Below are 18,442 nucleotides of genomic sequence, written 5' to 3' on the forward strand. Positions count from 1 at the left end.
ATGGCTGACACTGGAGACAGCGACGAAGAGTTCCAGTTTCTACGAACGGTGAGTGTCATTCAATTTTTGGCTAAAGTTTGACCAAGACAGGAATTATTTGTTGGTTCGCTAACTTGCTAATAAGCTAATTAGCTAGCTCAGGTTTTGTCAACAATTTGTAATTTTTCCATAGCTGTTTGGAAGATACCGACGGATTCATAGTGTTATATTTGTGTGTGAAACCGCTTAACTCAAAATTGAATAACAATTTAATTGTGTGTGTTGCTAGTCCTCAGGAGTGTATTGTCTCAGGATACAAAAACAGAAGGTTGGCTTCTAATTAAAGTGTCTGAATTGTCAACAATCTTTGCTAGTTAAGTACCTTACATTTCTCTGAAGGTGTAACATTAACTCTGGCAAACCTTAATCAAAAATAAAATTAACCCCAACCTCCAGAAAAATGTATTTCATTTGTATATCACCTCAGTTTTAATATTTTCGACTTGTTAGTGACTTATTAGATATAGATTAACAGCGCTAGTTTAATATAAAAATCAAATGTCACCTATTAAGGCATAGTTTTTAATGGTTTTCTTCATTAAAATAATGTTTGATTTTGTTAGTCAAATTACATAAATATAAACAAAAATAAAACATTTACATGTAAAAGGTGGATTTAACCTTTTGCAGCAGCATTATTACTATCCTCATGAGTTTGTTTAGTTTAGTCACTGACTGTAAAAGAAGACCACAAATGGCTTGCAAGATGCTATCATTGCTCCCTGGTTGTAAGTTGTCCTTTCACTGCTTGTTATCTCACCCTGTGATAAGAGCATGTCACAGGAAAGGAGGGTGTCTGTTGTGGATATGAAACATCACACAGGCAGTGATTCGGATGGTTACTGACCCCAGTATCCACAAGTCATTTTGCAAAATCGATCCACAAAAGGATATTACATTGTGGATATGTGTCATACTTAATTCAATTAAATGCAGGGTTTCCCTGAGGAGATTGTTTAACCGAGAGAAGGGAAGCCACCCAGATCCTGACAAATCATGCCCCATGATCAACCTCCAATGTAAAGATTGGAAAATGTAGACTATTATCAATTTTACATTCTACACAAGACTTTTCAAAGTCTGTTTCAGCTTTATGAACTTAGATTTTTAATTGCTGGGCCTTTTGACATTTAGATTAAGTTTTGTTAGTGAATAATCACTTGCCAAAATGTACCTTGAGGAAGAGTCGAGTGCTTTAGCTGTCTGAATGCCCCAAAGCTTCTCTGCACTGGACAGTGTGTTTGACTGATTGCAGAGTACTGCTGATATGAAGAGTGGAAAGCAGGGTGAATCATGGGTCAGACAGCGCAGTGTCTTCCCAATATGGAGGTATGCAGCCCTGGGTATGGAGAGGTGTTGCTAGCCGTGGCTGCATTTCGGATAGCAGTCGTCTGTTGTCCCTTTCTTCAGTTCCTTAAATAGATGTGAAAAGCCTGATTCTTCTGATATGGTCCATTTGGCATTTAAATGAAGATAAGATGCATTTAGCTGAGAGATACTGTACAAACATTTAGAGTTAGGCTGGACTTTATTATTGGTGTATTTGTAAAACACTCTGACCACTATGTTTTGAGATATTTGTTAGCTATTTTTGGGTTGTTTTACAGGGTTCCTAATAGCCAAATTCATGCTGCGTTGATGAGTATGTTGCATTACAAATAAGTTGTAGGGTCTCGTATATCAAAGACGGCTTCAAAGCTTACTGTTTTGAGGGCTTGAACTATTTATTTGTTTCTGGGTGTATAATTGATCAGTAACAGCTTTGGCCTTCACAAACAAATCAGTTGAATCTTAATTTGCACTTGTTCTAATGCTCTACTTTTTTCTTTCTTTTCTTTCTTGTATACATGGGAGTGTGTGCTTACTGCTGTCTTCTCTGTGTGTGTTTTTCTCAGGGAGATGAGGTGGTTTTGCAGAGTACCTTCACGTCCCAGGAGGAACATGTGAAACTCTGTCTTGCAGCAGAGGGATTTGGCAGCCGACTTTGCAGGCTTGAGCCCACCTCTAATTGCAAGGTGAAGACCTCCATCTCAAAGTCTTTTCACATTCGTAGGGAGGTCTAACTGTCAATTACTGTCACTTTAAATATGGAATGATAAAAGAGATATGCGTAAAATGATGCAAAGAATTCTCTAACGTTTTGTAATACAAGAGTAAGATGAAACATTCAAACAATAGCATTAGAAAAACAAAAAGATGTATGAAAAGTGAACCTACAACTGTCTTTCAACATCTCTAAATGAATACCCAATTTTATAATAATATTTAAGTCTTCTTGTGTGCCAGATTTTCCTCTTTATCCCTAATCTGGACTGCCTAATTCTCAATTTCCTGGGGTCCTTGTCAGTGCTAATAGCAGTGTTGGCCTGTGAAGGGAGTTAGATCTAATGCTGCCTCAATGACACATGCTCTGCTGTCTTTTTATTTCTTCCAGAATGTTCCACCCGACCTGTCTGTGTGTGGCTTCATTCTGGCCCAGTGCCTCTCTGTGCGAGCCCTGCAGGAGATGCTGGCACACAGTGTGCATCTGGCTGCAGAGGTGGTTGTTTAAATTGATTTTGTATTTGTATTTAGTTTTTGTTTCCATTTTCTTTTATCCACTTTTCACACTGCCCAACTCTTGAGTTCAATAATGTGAATGTGATTCTCAGGGGGGAGCTGGAGGAAGCCATCGCACTCTTCTGTATGGCCAGGCAGTGTTGTTCCTACACTCGTATAGTGGCATGGTGAGTCATCCTCATATACTGCAGCCATAAATCAGATGGGGTCTGTCTTACTTTGCCAACAGTTTTATTAGCTTTTTCAAAAATATTTCTTCATATGTTCCCTGTAAAATATATCTGTTGTTTATTTCCCTCGCAGTATCTCAGCTGCTTGTCTTCATCTCACACTTCAACGGACAAGCTGGCGTTTGATGTTGGCCTGCAAGAGGATAGAGCGGGTATTTATTGCTTCATGGGTGGATAGACAAGAAACAACAATAAATATAGTCAATGTAATTGTTTGGAATGAAAGTGCTAGGCTATGATGATCTTTTTTCTAAAATTACCAAACGGCACAGAGAAACAATTTTTACTTGGTGTATATTTTTTGTGTGGCGAAGGTGAAGCATGTTGGTGGACAGTCCACCCAGCATCCAGGCAGAGGTCAGAGGGTGAGAAAGTGCGAGTTGGAGATGACCTCATCCTGGTCAATGTGTCTTCAGAGAGATATCTGGTGAGTCAGTAGTTAGTCTTTTTTTTTGTTTAATGCTGAGACGATAAAGAATCTGCTTCATTGTCTAACACGTGGACCTGTTTGAAGAGATTGCAAACTAATAATTAAATGTGGACATTGAATGTCTGTTCTAGCGACTGCATTCCTCCTCCACCTTTCTTCTGAGCTTTGCAGAATCAGAAACCAACCATCAACATGTCAATTTCCATTGAATTTATTTGGGAGTTCTCTCTGCCTCTGGTGTGTTGATTAGCATAATTGTTCATGATAACAGCTTTTGTAATAGCAAAATCAAAAGTGCTATTCTTTGTTGATCAGCATTTTTTTGTTTCTTCCCAGCACCTGTCCTTTGGCACTGCATTTGACAACAAAAGCTTGAGTGACAGCCTGATTGTTAATACAGCCTTCCAGCAAACTCTCTGGAGTGTCGCTCCGATTTGCTCTGGAGGTGGAGTTGCTCAAGGCAAGTTTCATTTTTATCTTTGTTCTCTAAGTATATTGGAAAAACAAACTTTTAGTCTCTAATATGATAGGAACCCAACTTGTGATGTGTCCAGCGACTTGTTAGGTCCCCTGATGTTTAGGTGGCGATGGTTGAAATGCAGCTTTTTGTGTTCAGTCAGTACTCTGTTCAACAACTTTGCCTTCAATTAATGTTAAACACACCTGAGATTAGCATGGAGTACTGACCCATGTTTAGATACCAGTTATAGCCAACAAATAGCCTGTTCAAAAGATTCAGTGAAATGCCTCCTCCAGTGGAAATGATGTCTGGTTTCTGTTGCTAATTCTAGGTTACCTGAAGGGGGATGACACATTGCGGCTTCTCCACAGCCATAGTGACGCATGTTTGACTGTTCCCTCCACTGAGCAGGGAGAGGAACTGCAAAGGTCAGATGAAAGGACCAGTGGCCTGCAATGTCAGCTAAACAAAGCATCCTTGGCTTCTGTGGTCATGTCTTTTTTTTTCCCTTCTTAATTTAGGATAATGCATTATGAGATTGGCTCAGTCTCCAGCCATGCCCGCTCTCTCTGGAGGCTGGAGATTCTGCGTGTTGTGTAAGTATACGCAGGAAGTAATATTAAGCTACAGTTTGTTTTGTTTTTGCTCTTCACTTTTAAACTTGTAGAAATCACCGTCACGTCTTGAAAATGTTTTGACAGTCTCATTTATGGATCAAAAAAGGTCCAGAAGTGTATTGTTGTTTTGACCATAGAGGGAGTATAATGTTGCACACACTGCTGCTGGTCACTGCCGGAGCTGGGCCCAGAATCTCTTTTGTCCTGCAGTTTTTTGCCCACAAAGGCTGGAACCATATTTAATATCTCTTGCCCAGAATGGAATTAAGCCTGTGTGTCCGCTGCTTGCTCCCAAAGAAACTAAATGATTTGAACTGCTCACTTTCCTTCAAAGGAAAACAAAACCAGCTTAAAACAAGGGATGTACCAAAGAGTTTGACCATTTAAAACTTCATTCATCATGTTCACAATCTAATTCCAAATCAATATTTTATTTACATGTCTATTAGTTCTGTTTTAAACATGGTATTCCTGCACAGTTGTAAGCAGTCTACACTAATATTATTAGGGTTATATATGCGTGGAATTACATTTGAATTAGAATTGGATTGGTTTGCAGTGAAGCACAGGTTGACCCAATCACAGATTGACCCGTGGTGATGGCCAGCGAATGACAGATTAATTAAAAATGTACAAAACAATGTGTGCAATAGTCAGTCTTCCACCTTCTATTCCCCTCTTGCTGTCACTCTCAAACACACACACACACACACACACACACACACACACACACACACACACACACACACACACACACACACACACACACACACACACACACACACACACACACACACACAGAGCGACTGTTCAGTCCTCAGTCAGTCCCTAAATGTATTTATGTTGACAAAACTGAGAAACTATTAATTAAAGCAATTTGATCCCCTATAAACTCATAAGGATTTAGTTTGATGTCTTCAAATGTTTAAAATTTGACATTTGGTTCAGCCCTACTGAAATCACAAGGCTCTTGATCTTTCTTAGTTGGAGTGGCAGGCACACGTGCTGGGGGCAGCCTTTCCGGCTCCGTCATGTGACCACTGGGAGATACCTGGGGCTAACAGAGGAGAAGGGCCTGCATCTGGTTGATCGAGACAAGGCAGACATCAACACGACCTCTTTCTGCTTTCGATCATCAAAGGTCAGGAGTCACACAAAAAATACTTTAGTGATTAAGGCATAATTCACAGGTTAAAGGAACGTCATTTGTTTATTAGATCTGTTTATTATCAGAGAAACATACCTGTTTGTGATACATGAAACCCTGTTCCCATACAGGAGAAGCTTGACGCTGGCACAAAGACTAATGTCGACGGCATGGGGATCCCAGAGATTAAGTATGGAGACTCCATTTGTTATGTTCAGCATGTCGCCTCCGGACTCTGGCTCACCTACCAAACTGTGGATGCCCAATCGACACGCATGGGAGGGGCTCAGAGAAAAGTATGCCTCCTTTAGATAAAAAAAGCTTACAATAAGACAATCATATGGATGAACCAAAGGTAGGGCTCATTTTTATATATTGACTTTATATTGATTTAAAAGAAGACTTGGGAATGTTTGTTTCCAGGCCATTCTGCACAGCGAGGGTCATATGGACGATGGGCTGACGCTGTCTCGTTCTCAAAGGGAAGAATCTCACACTGCCAGACTCATCCGCAGTGCTACTCTCCTCTTCACTCGCTTTATCAGGTAGAGAATACCATGTCTAGACTCCAAGTCATTGTAACGGTGTCCCTATCAGTGTCGTATTCACAAATGGCCGAGTCAAGGTTGTGGTTTCCGGCTGTTTGTCTGTCCTTGTGCGAACAAATGATGTATCACAAGCCAAGTCAAGTATCAGCCAATACAAGTGATTTACAGATTTATTGTTTGGAGTGATTACTTATAATGCCTACATTTGTATGCCTGGGGGATGCTGGCATGCTGATTTAAAAAAAAAGAAGCTGGAAATGTAATTTACTTAAATCAGCACTTAGAGAAGAGTTAGAACATTTGAATCATGTGTGGCTCAGCTAATTTTAAAGGGCCCTACAATTGAAATGTATATTTAAACCCCCTATCCTTTGATGTTTGATAAGGTTAACATATCTGTCCCTTAGAAAGTTCCCCAAGTCATTGTAAACATATATTTATAAGTGTGTTATTCACTAATGACTGAGTGAACGTTGTTTTTTCCTGGTGTCCTGCAGGTTCATGAATCGGCCATAATAAGCCCATTACAGATGTATTGGTTTAAGCGATTACTTCAAATACCTGTATTAAAAAAAAGTAAGCTGTGGGAATAATGACATGCTGATTAAAAAGCTGGAAACTTCCTCGAGTAACTTTAATTAGCTCTGAAATAAAGATGGAGAAGAAGGATTCACTTTTAGCTCGGCCAATTTTAAAGCGCCCTGTAAGGATAAAGTATTAGTCTCGTTGAACATTCTCCAATGAAGTTCTCTATCCATCTCTAGGAAACTGGATGCTTTAAGCCAACAAGAAAACCTAGAACCTGTCAGCCTGCCAATGGAGATAGTGACATGTAGTCTGCAAGATCTAATCAACTATTTCCAGCCTCCATCGGAGGGGCAGAGCCATGAATCTAAGCAAAACAACATGAGCGCACTGAAGAGTCGGCAGAACATGTTTCAAGAAGAGGTAAATCTACATGTGAATCATCACACCTGTCCTACATGTGAATTGTTTGTCACTGTTGTTTGAGTTTACCCTCTTTTCTTCTCAGGGTGTGATAGATTTGGTTCTGGATTGTATTGATCGTCTACACCAATACAGTGGCGGTTCTCATTTTGCTGAGGTTGCACAGAGTGACAAAGGAGAAGAGTGGGAGACCATCCTCAACCGTTTCTACGAGCTGCTGGGTGAGGAGTCACATATGTCTTCTCAGTATAGTTTGCTCAAAATCATTTCCTTTTTCTATACGGACACCACAACATTTATCATCAATTGCCACATACAGCAAACACATTGTCCTCTGACGATAACCCATTTAGATCTTACATGGAATAACTGAGTTGCCCTAAACATGCTTTTAATTATTTTATTTTGCAATACATGCATGGATTATGTTGTGTCTAAGTGCTATGTCTTGTAAATCTCTTCAAATAAATTCCTGATTTTGCTCCTGCAGCTGCTCTGATCCGGGGAAACCGTGTGAACTGTGCACATTTCTCCACTTCCCTTGACTGGCTGATCAGCAGGCTGGATCGCCTGGAGGCCTCTTGTGGTGGGTTGGATTTTTGGGCAAATAATTAATAATCCTGTGTTTTAATTAAAAAGGAAATGTTTATTATTTTTGAATTAACCTGGTTGTTTTACATCAGTGGGATTATGTTGTGCAAACATCCTGTATACACTTTAATCCTCTATACATCATTTCTGACTTATTATGTTGGACAGTCAATAAAGGGTATCCTTCAAAAGTTAACACGAAATAACATCTGTGTTCAGGGGTCTTGGAGGTCCTACACTGTGTCTTAGTGGAAAGTCCTGAAGCACTCAACGTCATCAAAGAAGGACACATTCATTCTATCATCTCTTTCCTGGACCAGCATGGATGCAGCCACAAGGTGAATGTTTTTGTGTGATTTTAAAACTTTGAGAAGGAATTAAAGCAAAATGCCCCTTCTGTGTCATGACTCGTGTATTTCTGCTGAAACACAATGATGCAAATTCTGAGATGACTTTTGTGGCACTATTTTGTAGTCCTTATCAACATGTTTTGGAAACGAAATGAACTTGGGGTAACACAGAAACACAGAAAGATAATGATCTGTTCCCCATTGTGGGATAATTTCCATGTGTTTATTGAGCTATTGCTGAATGAGCTGCTGTTTTGCAGGTGCTGGAGGTGCTGTGCTCACTGTGTGTGTGTCACGGTGTAGCTGTGCGGTCCAATCAAAACCTCATCTGTGACAACCTGCTGCCAGACCGAGACCTGCTGCTGCAAACACGTCTGGCTAATCAGGTCACCAGGTACCGTTTTAGAAATGTCTTTTAGTTTTGTCAGTCGTTTGCATGTCTGCTCACTATACACAGGACCTACAAAATGTATAAAAATCGAACACACCCCGTTTATCCATGTATTATATTGGCGCACTGTTTGAACTCGTTATTCCGAAGTATAAAAAAACTCCACAGCCACCTCAAGCGCCTTCATACTCCAAACATCCATTTATGCCAAGCCGATAGCATTTTGTCAAATCTGAGAGTCCATCAGACTAATCTTGCTCTCACAGCATTCTGGAAACTTTAATTTCTCAACAGGTTAGCTGCTTGTTGTACTTCAAAATCAATTTGTGTCAAATCATTTAGAATAAATGGAACCTATCAACGACCACTTAACTCACATTCCTCCGATCTGGTCTCCATCCTCCAATTCTCCACCCAGTAGGTTCAAGAAATTGTCACAATGAGTGGCGAATAACAATACCCTTTGGAAACCCAACCCTGGTGTCCCTAGTAATGAAATGGTTCTGAGCCTGCAGAAGTATGCTTGGAGTTGTTATCAAAGAAAAAATACCGGCACCATTCATAAACACTATGGAGGATTGGCCAGAAATCCTCAGTATCCAACGTGTGCCTTCCCAGATGTCGTTAGCTCTGGTACAGCAGGAAACCACGTCGTAAACTCTAAGGGATTCGCGCACTGACTCCAAAATGCATTGAATATGTCAATTGTCTATCAGTACAACCAAAAAACTTTATTTAAAGTCATACCTTCATACGTCCTTTTATATGGGATGTAGTCAGATTGTCCAGACCTCTCCTCTTGATCATGGGCGTCATCCATGTTTGGGTCATTTTTCCTAATTATGTCGTGAACATGATGTGTACTAAACCTGTAACAAACCAAAATGAACAATTGTTGCAAGGACTGTATCTTCTGTTAATGGGTTTGTTCCGTACACCACACCTCCGCCCATGAGCAATGGCACATGAATGATGAAGCGTGGCTGGGTCTTTCAGCATGACAATGATCCCAAACACACCGCCAAGGCAACGAAGGAGTGGCTTCGTAAGAAGCATTTCAAGGTCTGGAGTGGCCTAGCCAGTCTCCAGATCTCAACCCCATAGAAAATCTTTGGAGGGAGTTGAAAGTCCGTGTTGCCCAGGGACAGCCCCAAAACATCACTGCTTTAGAGGAGATCTGCATGGAGGAATGGGCCAAAATACCAGCAACAGTGTGTGGAAACCTTTTGAAGACTTACAGAAAACGTTTGACCTCTGTCATTGCCAACAAAGGGTATATAACAAAGTATTGAGATGAACTTTTGTTATTGACCAAATACTTATTTTCCACAATCATTTGAAATAAATTCTTTAAAAATCCTACAATGTGATTTCCTGGATTTCTTTTTCTCATTCTGTCTCTCATAGTTGAGGTATACCTATGATAAAAATTACAGGCCTCTCTCATCTTTTTCAATGGGAGAACTTGCACAATTGGTGGCTGACTAAATACTTTTTTGCCCCACTGTATATTTGTTATTTCGTATAAAAGAGCACGTTAAAACTGGTGTGCATTCAGTGCGTCTTCTTATATTCTGTCATAGCTTTTATTGACTCTTGGAGAATCCCCATAGTGTCACTGTCATACTTGCGTTTGTATCGCTGAGCTCTCGTGCATCTAGATGTAATTATGTTCACATGGTTGATACAAGTATCACTTCAGATTTCTCGCACTGCACATCACTCATCTTTTCTAGTTAATTGAAAAATAATTGTCTCCTTCAGTGTTCATATGTGCACCAACAGCTCTTCTCTCTGAATTGATCAGAACGCAGATCTCTTCACCTCAGCCTCTTCCAATGGTATTTGGGAAAGGTTCTTGAAAAAGTCCTGAAGTGGGATGGCTTGATGATATGGCTTTAGACATTCCCCCCCCCCCCCCAGTTTCATCATGTTTTGTCTGAATATTTTCGGCCGTCTGTGCCAGTCTGATCTTGGAGACTGGTTATTTTTTCTTTTCCTTTGAGCAGTTTTTTAAAAAAACTCCATCTGCCCATTCTTCCTTTGCAGCTGCCTTCTTTTATCATGTTCTCTCCATCAGCAGCCCATTTTGTTCCTCAGGCCGTATAGCTTATTTTGTTCCATATTCTTTGCACCTGCTCAGTCCATTCCCCAGCTATCTCTTGCTCCTCAAGCCATTTCTCCTATCACTTTGACTTTTTCTTCAACTAAATGAGTCTTTAGTGCTTCTGTTTTCATCCTTTCACTTATTTTATCTCATCAATTTTCTTTTTGTCCAACACATTTTGTAGACTTATTCAGATGCCCTTTCCTATTCTTTTTTTCTCCTTATCCAATCTTCTGACCAATCTTAACCGGGTCACATTTTCTCTTTCCATCCTTTCCCAATTCCTCCAATTTCTTCCATCTATTCTCATGTTTATAGTTTAATGGAAATTGTCAGGGGCGAGGTGAGTGTCGCGATATGAACCGAATACGGCTCCATATTATGGTTTGTCATACACTCTGCTTCTCAATTCTCCCTGGTGTTTCTCTCTCAGTTTTAAGAGTGAGAAGTTGGTTCTGTATTGCCTCTGCCAAGAAAGTTATGCTTTTGGTATGGTTTGTTAATCAGCAAGAAAAAATACCGGCACTATTTTCATAAAACTTAATGGAAGAGTTGGCCCAGGAAATCCCATTCATAACCATACAGTGTGCCGTTCCCAAGAGAGTCGAGTTATGCTCTGTGTACAGCAGAGAAAACCACAGTCTAAAACTCAAACGGGTATCTCGCAGCAGCTGACTCAACATGCATTTGATATTCAGTTCAATTGTTCTATTCAGTACAACAAAAAAGTCAGTGTTTAACTTACTAAAGTCATACCGTTCATACGGAACACCCACATTTTCAATATGGTGATGTATTTGTCTTAAGATTTCCAGCATTTCCTGCTCTTCTTTTTCTGTGGCAGTCATCCTAATGTTTTGTCATTTTGAACACCTAATTATGTCTGTGAAATAATGAATGTTGTACTAAAACTTTGTAATCAAACCAAATATAACACATTGTTGCTAAGGATCTGCTATCTTCTGTCTAATGGTGTTTGTTTCCCGACTCTCTACACCCCCCCCACCCGGCCCAGCATGAGGCCAAACATCTTTTTGGCTTTGGGGGACGATTCAGCACAGCATCGGAGGTGGTACTATGAGCTGGTTGTGGATCACGTGGACCCCTTCCTCACATCTGAGCCCACACACCTGCGCGTTGGCTGGGCTCGCACTGAGGGCTACCAGCCCCGGCCCACAGGAGGGGAAGGCTGGGGAGGCAACGGTGTGGGAGACGACCTCTGCTCCTACGGCTTTGATGGGCTTCACCTCTGGTCAGGTACAAGATTCAGAATGAATAGGATGATGTCACTTCTACAAACTAAGGTCTATAGATTGCATAATAAAAACTGAAAGTTTAAAACGAGTTCATTACCTCAAACAGCCTGGGGCGCTTTTTGAGGCAAACATCAGTGTGTAGAGTTGTTATAGAATGGTTTGAATTCATATTAATGTATTTTGTTTTGTGCCCATAGGACTTACATTGGAGGTTTACCACACATAATTTAAATGAACAACAAAGAAATAAAATAAAATAGATTAACCTGGTTTTAGAAAACTTGAAATCTCAGCAGCTTTTGAAATAACACACTTCCATTGTTAAGCTTCAGATGATAAACAAACGAAACTGCCTGTTCCCCTAAATCCTGTATAGAGATACATTAGGAGTATTCATAATAAATCAATGTCTGTGATGCAGAAACAACACTTTATTTCATCATGCTTTTTATGATGGTTTCCATCTAAAAATGTCTAACACAATTCAACAAGACAGCAATTTAAAGTGCAGAAAACACTAAACAAATAAAGACAAATTGATAAAGAAACACATTATAAAGTTACATCCAAACACAAAACATTAAAGAGCCAAGAGAATAGAAAATAAGCTATTCAGGAGACAATATTTGTTTGTTCTCATATTCCCTCAAACTGATACCTAAGCTGTGAATATATGCCTCTCCAATCTAATATGTGTCAAGCTACACATTACTCTATTTGTTTAGCAACATAACTTTTCATGTAAACAAATAATGCACCATTAAGATTATTTCAGACAAGCCCACACTGCTCTTTATTTTACTTATATTATATTCCTTCAGTCTCAGAAGTGTGTTGCTGCACTCAAATGCCGACAACAAACATTCAAATGTGAATGACTCTAAAGGCTGTGTCTCCTGGATGTCAGGCTGTGTGGGTCGCAGGGTGAGCTCTGCCCTCCCTCACCTGCTGAGAGAGGAGGACGTGGTCAGCTGCTGCCTGGACCTCAGCGCTCCCTGCATCTCTTTCCGGGTCAACGGGCTGCCTGTGCAGGGCATGTTGGAGAACTTCAGTGCAGACGGACTTCTCTATCCCGTGGTCAGCTTCTCTGCTGGAGTCAAGTCAGTAGAGGAGATCTATTTGTTTAATCTTCCTATATTTTATTTTATTGATTTTTCTAAAAAGGACAATATATGTAGACATTATTAGTTAAGTTCATTAAGTAAAGTGCAATGGATGCAGACCATGTCCCTATTTAGGCTTTTACGAAATAAAACCATGGCTACAAAAAACCTCTGTAATGAAATTTAAATGAAATGAATACAACAACAACAATAAGGAACAGCAGAAAACAAAGCTCTTCAATTATATTTGGTATTGGATTTCCATAGACTGTCTCTTTTCCATTTAGTAATCATTTTCTGTTAATTAAGGATTAGTCAAGCGTAAACTTCATTGTTAATGTCTTCCTTGTTCTGTTTCTTAACATCAGGGTCCGTTTTCTGTTTGGGGGGCGGCATGGAGAGTTTCGCTTCCTGCCCCCACCGGGTTTTGCTCCATGCTCGGAGGCTCTGCTCCCGAGAGTCAAGCTGACATTAGAGCCCTGTCAGAAATACATCCTGGATCATGGAGAGGGGAAACGAGAGCTCATTGGACCCTCAGTCCCTTCCACTCCAGTGACCTTTACTCCCGCACCAGTAGACATCAGCAAGGTAGAAATCAGTTTCAGTCAAACAGATATTTTATTTATTTATTTGACCACAGCTGTGTTAAAATAACATAACGATGGTTCGGTTAGCTTATACTTTTATCCTGTTACCCACAGGTGGTAATGCCCCCACAACTAGAGGATATCCGAGAAAAACTGGCTGAGAATATCCATGAACTCTGGACAATGGACAAGATTGATCTTGGATGGACATATGGACCTGTAAGAAAACAGAAACACGATCACATTGCATACAGGAAGTCACATGATATGAGAGAATAGCAACATGACTTTGTGTCTAGCGGTCTTCAGTTTTACTTCAGCATCAGAAATATCAGCTTTGGTCAAACAGGTGAAAGATGAAGTCAAGAAGCACGATCCGTGTCTGGTGGATTTCTGCAAGCTGTCTGAGACGGAAAGGAACCAGATCCTTCAGATGGCCCTGGACTCACTCAGGTGAGATCTACCTGCATTAATGCAATGCACACAACTTTGAAACCTTTTGAGTTGTGTATTCTTTCCATGCTTGTTTATAATATTCTGTTTTCCTGCTGAAGGACCCTCCTGGCCCTTGGCTTTCACATTGGTTTGACTGACGACCACGCCGAGGAGAAAGTCAAATACATAAGACTAGCCAACAAGTATGTACATGTTTGCTATTATATTTGTGTTCGGATTTCGTTATAGCAGAACAGTTCTCTGGGCTTCTCTTAACATGAATCTAAAATAATATTTTGATCATTTGATGTCACAACTTAAACCCTGACTTTGACTTTTGATAAAAGTAGAAGAATTGTGGTGACATTTTTCATTCTGATGCTAAATATAGGTTTTGAAGCACTTGTATATATATATAGGCATATAGGAACAATTGGAAGAATTATCTAGAAGAATGCACAGTTTTTTGTAACCCTACATGTGAGTTATTTCATGTTTATAATTTCATACAGAGTTTGCCTAAGGTCTTATTTATGAATGCATTAAACACTAAACTGCATCATAACCATTGGTTTGACTAAGAGAGTCATTTCTGATCTTGACCTGCTCTCACTGTATATATTACTGTATGTATTTTGTAAAATTGTGTAATTGTGGTACATATGTTTGTACCTTGGGGGTAATATTAAGCTGTCTTTGGCTCTTTTTGCCGTAACTAATGAAAACGTCCCCTCTGTGGGAGGGAATAAAGGTTTTCTGATTCTGATTCTGACTAATCCCCTTTCTCAGGTACGAGCAGCCCAGCGGTTACAGACCCTCTCCAGTAGACCTGAGCCAGGTGCTTCTGAGCCCGGCCCACAAGGAAGTGGTCGACCTGCTGGCAGAGAATGATCACAACGCGTGGGCCAGAGAGCGTATCAAGCAGGGATGGACCTATTCACCCCAACAGGTTTATATTCTCTGCTGTGTTATTGTGTTGGTCAGTCACTGCTCACGAGAAATTTCATTTGAATTTATCTAAAGTCATATTATCGTAGAGAATGTTTCTCAACGTATTACATTTAGCTGGCATTTAGAATATTGCACATAAAAACAATTCCCTGTACATTGTCTCGGTCACAACATAGAAATGCACATAGTAACAACATGCTCTGCCACACAAACAAGGCTACTGTTTCCTCCACATGTACAGTAGTTACTCTTGAGTGTGTCATGTGCATTTTCTGCTCTTTGTTTCTGTGTTCTTAGGATGTGAAAGCCAAGCGGAGCCCATACTTGGTGCCCTACAGCCTGCTTGATGAAAGGAGCAGGAGAGTGGGCTGGGAGAGTGTCAGAGAGAGTGTGTGCACCCTGCTGGCCTACGGTTACAGTTTGGAGCCTCTCAACCAGGAAAAGAGTGTGTATCAAAGCCCTGTCCTTTTCTGCTACAGCTCAGTTCACTGTTGTTTATTGTGAAGGCACAGGATAAAGCATGCTCCTTAAATTAAGATAGGGCTTAAGTTTGACTTGTAAACCATTACAAATTTATACAAAAAATCCTGCTCAAATGTGCAAAGTCAAGATTCTCTCTATGACTCAAATTGAAGTGATTACTTTGGAAGATAAAATGAATTTTCTTTGATTTGGTTTTCAGCCACGATATCAAATCCATGTCCGTTTCCCACTGAGAAAAGCAGAGTGTTCAGACCAGATAAATCCTTCTCTGTGACTCAGGGCAAGTGGTACTTTGAATTTGAAATAGTGACTGCTGGGAATATGAAAGTGGGCTGGGCCCGACCGGACTGCGCTCCAGATAAAGAGCTCGGCTCAGATGACCAGGCGTACGTCTTCGATGGATTTGAGGTGACACATTTAAATTGGGTAGTTCACTTGAACATTTTAAGAACTGATCAATTGGAAAGCACAGTGGAAATGTGTTAAGCCTCATTGTGCAGTTCTTCATATTCTGATTTATCAAACATGGTTGACTTTCCTTGATTGACACTCACAGCACACAGAGTAAAACATCAGAAATAAAAAGTCAAAAGTTGTTTACACTGTGGTGTTTTGGTTGAGATCATAAATGATGGATGATCAGAGGATATTATGTAGAGACAGAACTGCTTGTCTGTCAAACTTGCTTCAGAGAGTAACTGAAATTAGGCAATAGAAAACGAACCAGAAACACCACATCCAACACTGTCCTCTGTATTCAGCTCGCTTGATCAAAATTGGTCTAATTAAGATGTGAAAACTCTGATTAAACACAGGATGTAGCCAAACATTGCCATTTTCTATTGAACTATGTTCATATTGTTCAAACTTCTCAGCACAAAATAAAGCATTGCTACACTCGCCACTTTGTAACATCAGGGACATAAGCAGGCATTGTGGTCTGCAGATTTGAGTCTGAATAGCTGTAAGGATCTCCTCTTTCTCATCCCGTGCCTTGCTAGTTCTTTCACCTCTTTTCATCTTCCTGTGTGAGGCTATTCTCTGAAACTCTCCCTCTCTCTTTTTTTTCTTTGCTACTCCTTTTGCTCTCAGGCTCAGTGGTACCATCAGGGTGTGGAGCCCCTGGGACGGCCCTGGCAGAGAGGCGATGTGGTGGGTTGCCTGGTGGACATGGCTGAACGCACCATGATGGTCACCCTGAATGGAGAGGTGCTGTTCAACGACAGAGGGTCGGAGCTTGCTGCCAAGGACTTTGATATCGGAGACGGTCTGAAAGAGTTCTGGAATTTATAGAATATATTTCAGAGAATAAGCATGTGTTTTTTAAACTGGAATATGATAAATCAAGACATATGTGGCAGTCCAATCCCCACAGTTTGCCCCCAAATCTCTTACGTTATCTGCTATTTATTAACCTAGATTGTTTCGTGTCGGGGGTAAGTGTTGGAAATGTCAACCGCAGAGATGTCTTAAACTTAAATCAGACTTGCCTTGAGGTATTCGATGCTCTTTCTTGAAATGATTACCGGATAACTCGGGATCATTCACAGACCTTGTTGTGAGCACCGTCCTATAGGTATTATTGTCTTTCTACCACACTACACACACCAACAGTTGGGTGTGAGTAGAATAATCGTTCCTTCTGCCAGGTAATTTGGTCGGCGGCTGCAGTTCCTACATGAAACCGCTCACAACAAGGGAAACAAATCATTTTCATCTTGGGGTGAAACGTCCCCTTTTCATTATGTGTGTCATCCTGAAATATATTTTGTGTTGTCTCTCCAAAGGCCTGTTGCCTGTGATCAGTGTTGGCGTGAACCAGGTGGGGAGGCTGAACCTGGGTCGCTACGCTGACTCTCTGCAGTACTTTAATGTGTGCGGCCTGCAGGAGGGCTATGAACCGTTTGCTGTCAACATGGCCAGAGCCACAGTCCTTTGGATGAGTTGGAAACAGCCTCAGTTTACTTCCATAAAGCCTGATGATCACAACCTACTGGTGAGTATCCCATATAGGCTTTTTTTCACCTACCCAGCAGCTTCATTAATGTCTTCTCAGCGATTTAGTGTGCTGCAGTGGCTCTGTGGGACCCAGAGTCGCTCATAGCACCGGTTAATTGACAGCACTGATCCTGAAAATCGTGTTCAAATCTTATTCAAGGTCACCAGAGTCAGTGGCTCAAAGGATTCCTTATCAAGCCTGAGGGTTTCCCAGCGGTTGTTTGCACACCACGGTGGAAGCAGTGAGATTGGCTTTTACCGGCTCAGCATGTCCATCCAATGCGCTGCCGTCCTCACAAGCCCAGCAGGGGGGGTGCCTCCAGCCGCCTCCAACTCTCTCTCCCCAGGTTCAGGTGATATTGCATCATTTAATATCAAATACATTGTGTTAACCACAGAGAACTCAAGGTGACTTCACAAAAAGGAGCTGTTTGGTTCACATTAAGCTCAAAAAACACATGACATTCCCCGTGATGTAAAAACTGGAAGCTCTTACAAGATTAAAAGCGTGTGACTTAACTAGTGTGTGAGCTCTGGGTAGCTGTTATTTGCAGTTATCCATCATACACTATCCAGATTACTGATATTCTTCAATAATGACTTTGATTTGTTATTCAGCTTAAGCTCCCCAGTGTCCTGTGTAATTAATTCCCATTGTCCTTTCAGGAAGGAAAGAGCAGGAGGAGATGGACTCCGACTTTGAAGTGTTGATGAAGTCAGCCCACAGCTTTGCTGGCTCCAGAGATGAGCTCAACCATAAGGATCATAGTCACGACAAAACATCCAGACTGAAACAGCGGTAAACTAAAACTGTCATAATGTCCGATGAAATGCATATTATTTGGAATATTGAAGATGAAACAGAAATGATATGTCATTATTGTTTTTTCTTCATTAAAATAATAATGCACCAGTTATTTGGATATGTTATGTTTTCTATGCTTAGGTTTCTGTCTACCGAGTAATCAAAATGACACGGTATTGAAAAATAAAATGACAGAAAAGATGGAAAGTAAACAAGCTGTCTGCTTTACCACAAACACACTTTATCTGTGAAGTTCATCGTGCTGTGTCCGACTTCATGTCTGTTTCTCTTCTGCAAGGTTCATGCTGAAGAGGACCAAACCAGACCTGATCAGCAGCAACTCGTCTGCACGGCTTCTAGAAGATGTGGTAGTTGACAAAGATGATCACGTTATCCAGAGCTCCAGA

The 18,442-nt window shown here is 40.7% G+C and overlaps 1 protein-coding gene across 1 annotated transcript in view; it reads left to right on the forward strand.

Moving 5' to 3' along the window:
• ryr2b (ryanodine receptor 2b (cardiac)) overlaps positions 1-18,442 on the forward strand; it is a 66,028-nt gene continuing 47,586 nt past the window's right edge. Inside the window, exons 1-31 of the mRNA XM_063874599.1 lie at positions 1-48; positions 1,935-2,054; positions 2,474-2,578; positions 2,691-2,765; positions 2,902-2,980; positions 3,143-3,255; positions 3,595-3,718; positions 4,050-4,146; positions 4,240-4,314; positions 5,320-5,476; positions 5,614-5,778; positions 5,906-6,027; positions 6,813-6,978; positions 7,064-7,199; positions 7,469-7,564; positions 7,789-7,907; positions 8,180-8,313; positions 11,433-11,674; positions 12,581-12,773; positions 13,145-13,364; positions 13,478-13,582; positions 13,713-13,816; positions 13,918-14,001; positions 14,588-14,747; positions 15,047-15,194; positions 15,432-15,640; positions 16,325-16,499; positions 17,020-17,228; positions 17,391-17,577; positions 17,897-18,029; positions 18,334-18,442. Coding sequence (XP_063730669.1) covers positions 1-48; positions 1,935-2,054; positions 2,474-2,578; positions 2,691-2,765; positions 2,902-2,980; positions 3,143-3,255; positions 3,595-3,718; positions 4,050-4,146; positions 4,240-4,314; positions 5,320-5,476; positions 5,614-5,778; positions 5,906-6,027; positions 6,813-6,978; positions 7,064-7,199; positions 7,469-7,564; positions 7,789-7,907; positions 8,180-8,313; positions 11,433-11,674; positions 12,581-12,773; positions 13,145-13,364; positions 13,478-13,582; positions 13,713-13,816; positions 13,918-14,001; positions 14,588-14,747; positions 15,047-15,194; positions 15,432-15,640; positions 16,325-16,499; positions 17,020-17,228; positions 17,391-17,577; positions 17,897-18,029; positions 18,334-18,442 — 4,209 coding nt within the window. The remainder of the gene's footprint in view (positions 49-1,934; positions 2,055-2,473; positions 2,579-2,690; positions 2,766-2,901; positions 2,981-3,142; positions 3,256-3,594; positions 3,719-4,049; positions 4,147-4,239; positions 4,315-5,319; positions 5,477-5,613; positions 5,779-5,905; positions 6,028-6,812; positions 6,979-7,063; positions 7,200-7,468; positions 7,565-7,788; positions 7,908-8,179; positions 8,314-11,432; positions 11,675-12,580; positions 12,774-13,144; positions 13,365-13,477; positions 13,583-13,712; positions 13,817-13,917; positions 14,002-14,587; positions 14,748-15,046; positions 15,195-15,431; positions 15,641-16,324; positions 16,500-17,019; positions 17,229-17,390; positions 17,578-17,896; positions 18,030-18,333) is intronic.

The sequence above is a fragment of the Eleginops maclovinus genome, chromosome 22, assembly GCF_036324505.1.
Source record: "Eleginops maclovinus isolate JMC-PN-2008 ecotype Puerto Natales chromosome 22, JC_Emac_rtc_rv5, whole genome shotgun sequence".
NCBI lineage: Eukaryota > Metazoa > Chordata > Actinopteri > Perciformes > Eleginopidae > Eleginops > Eleginops maclovinus.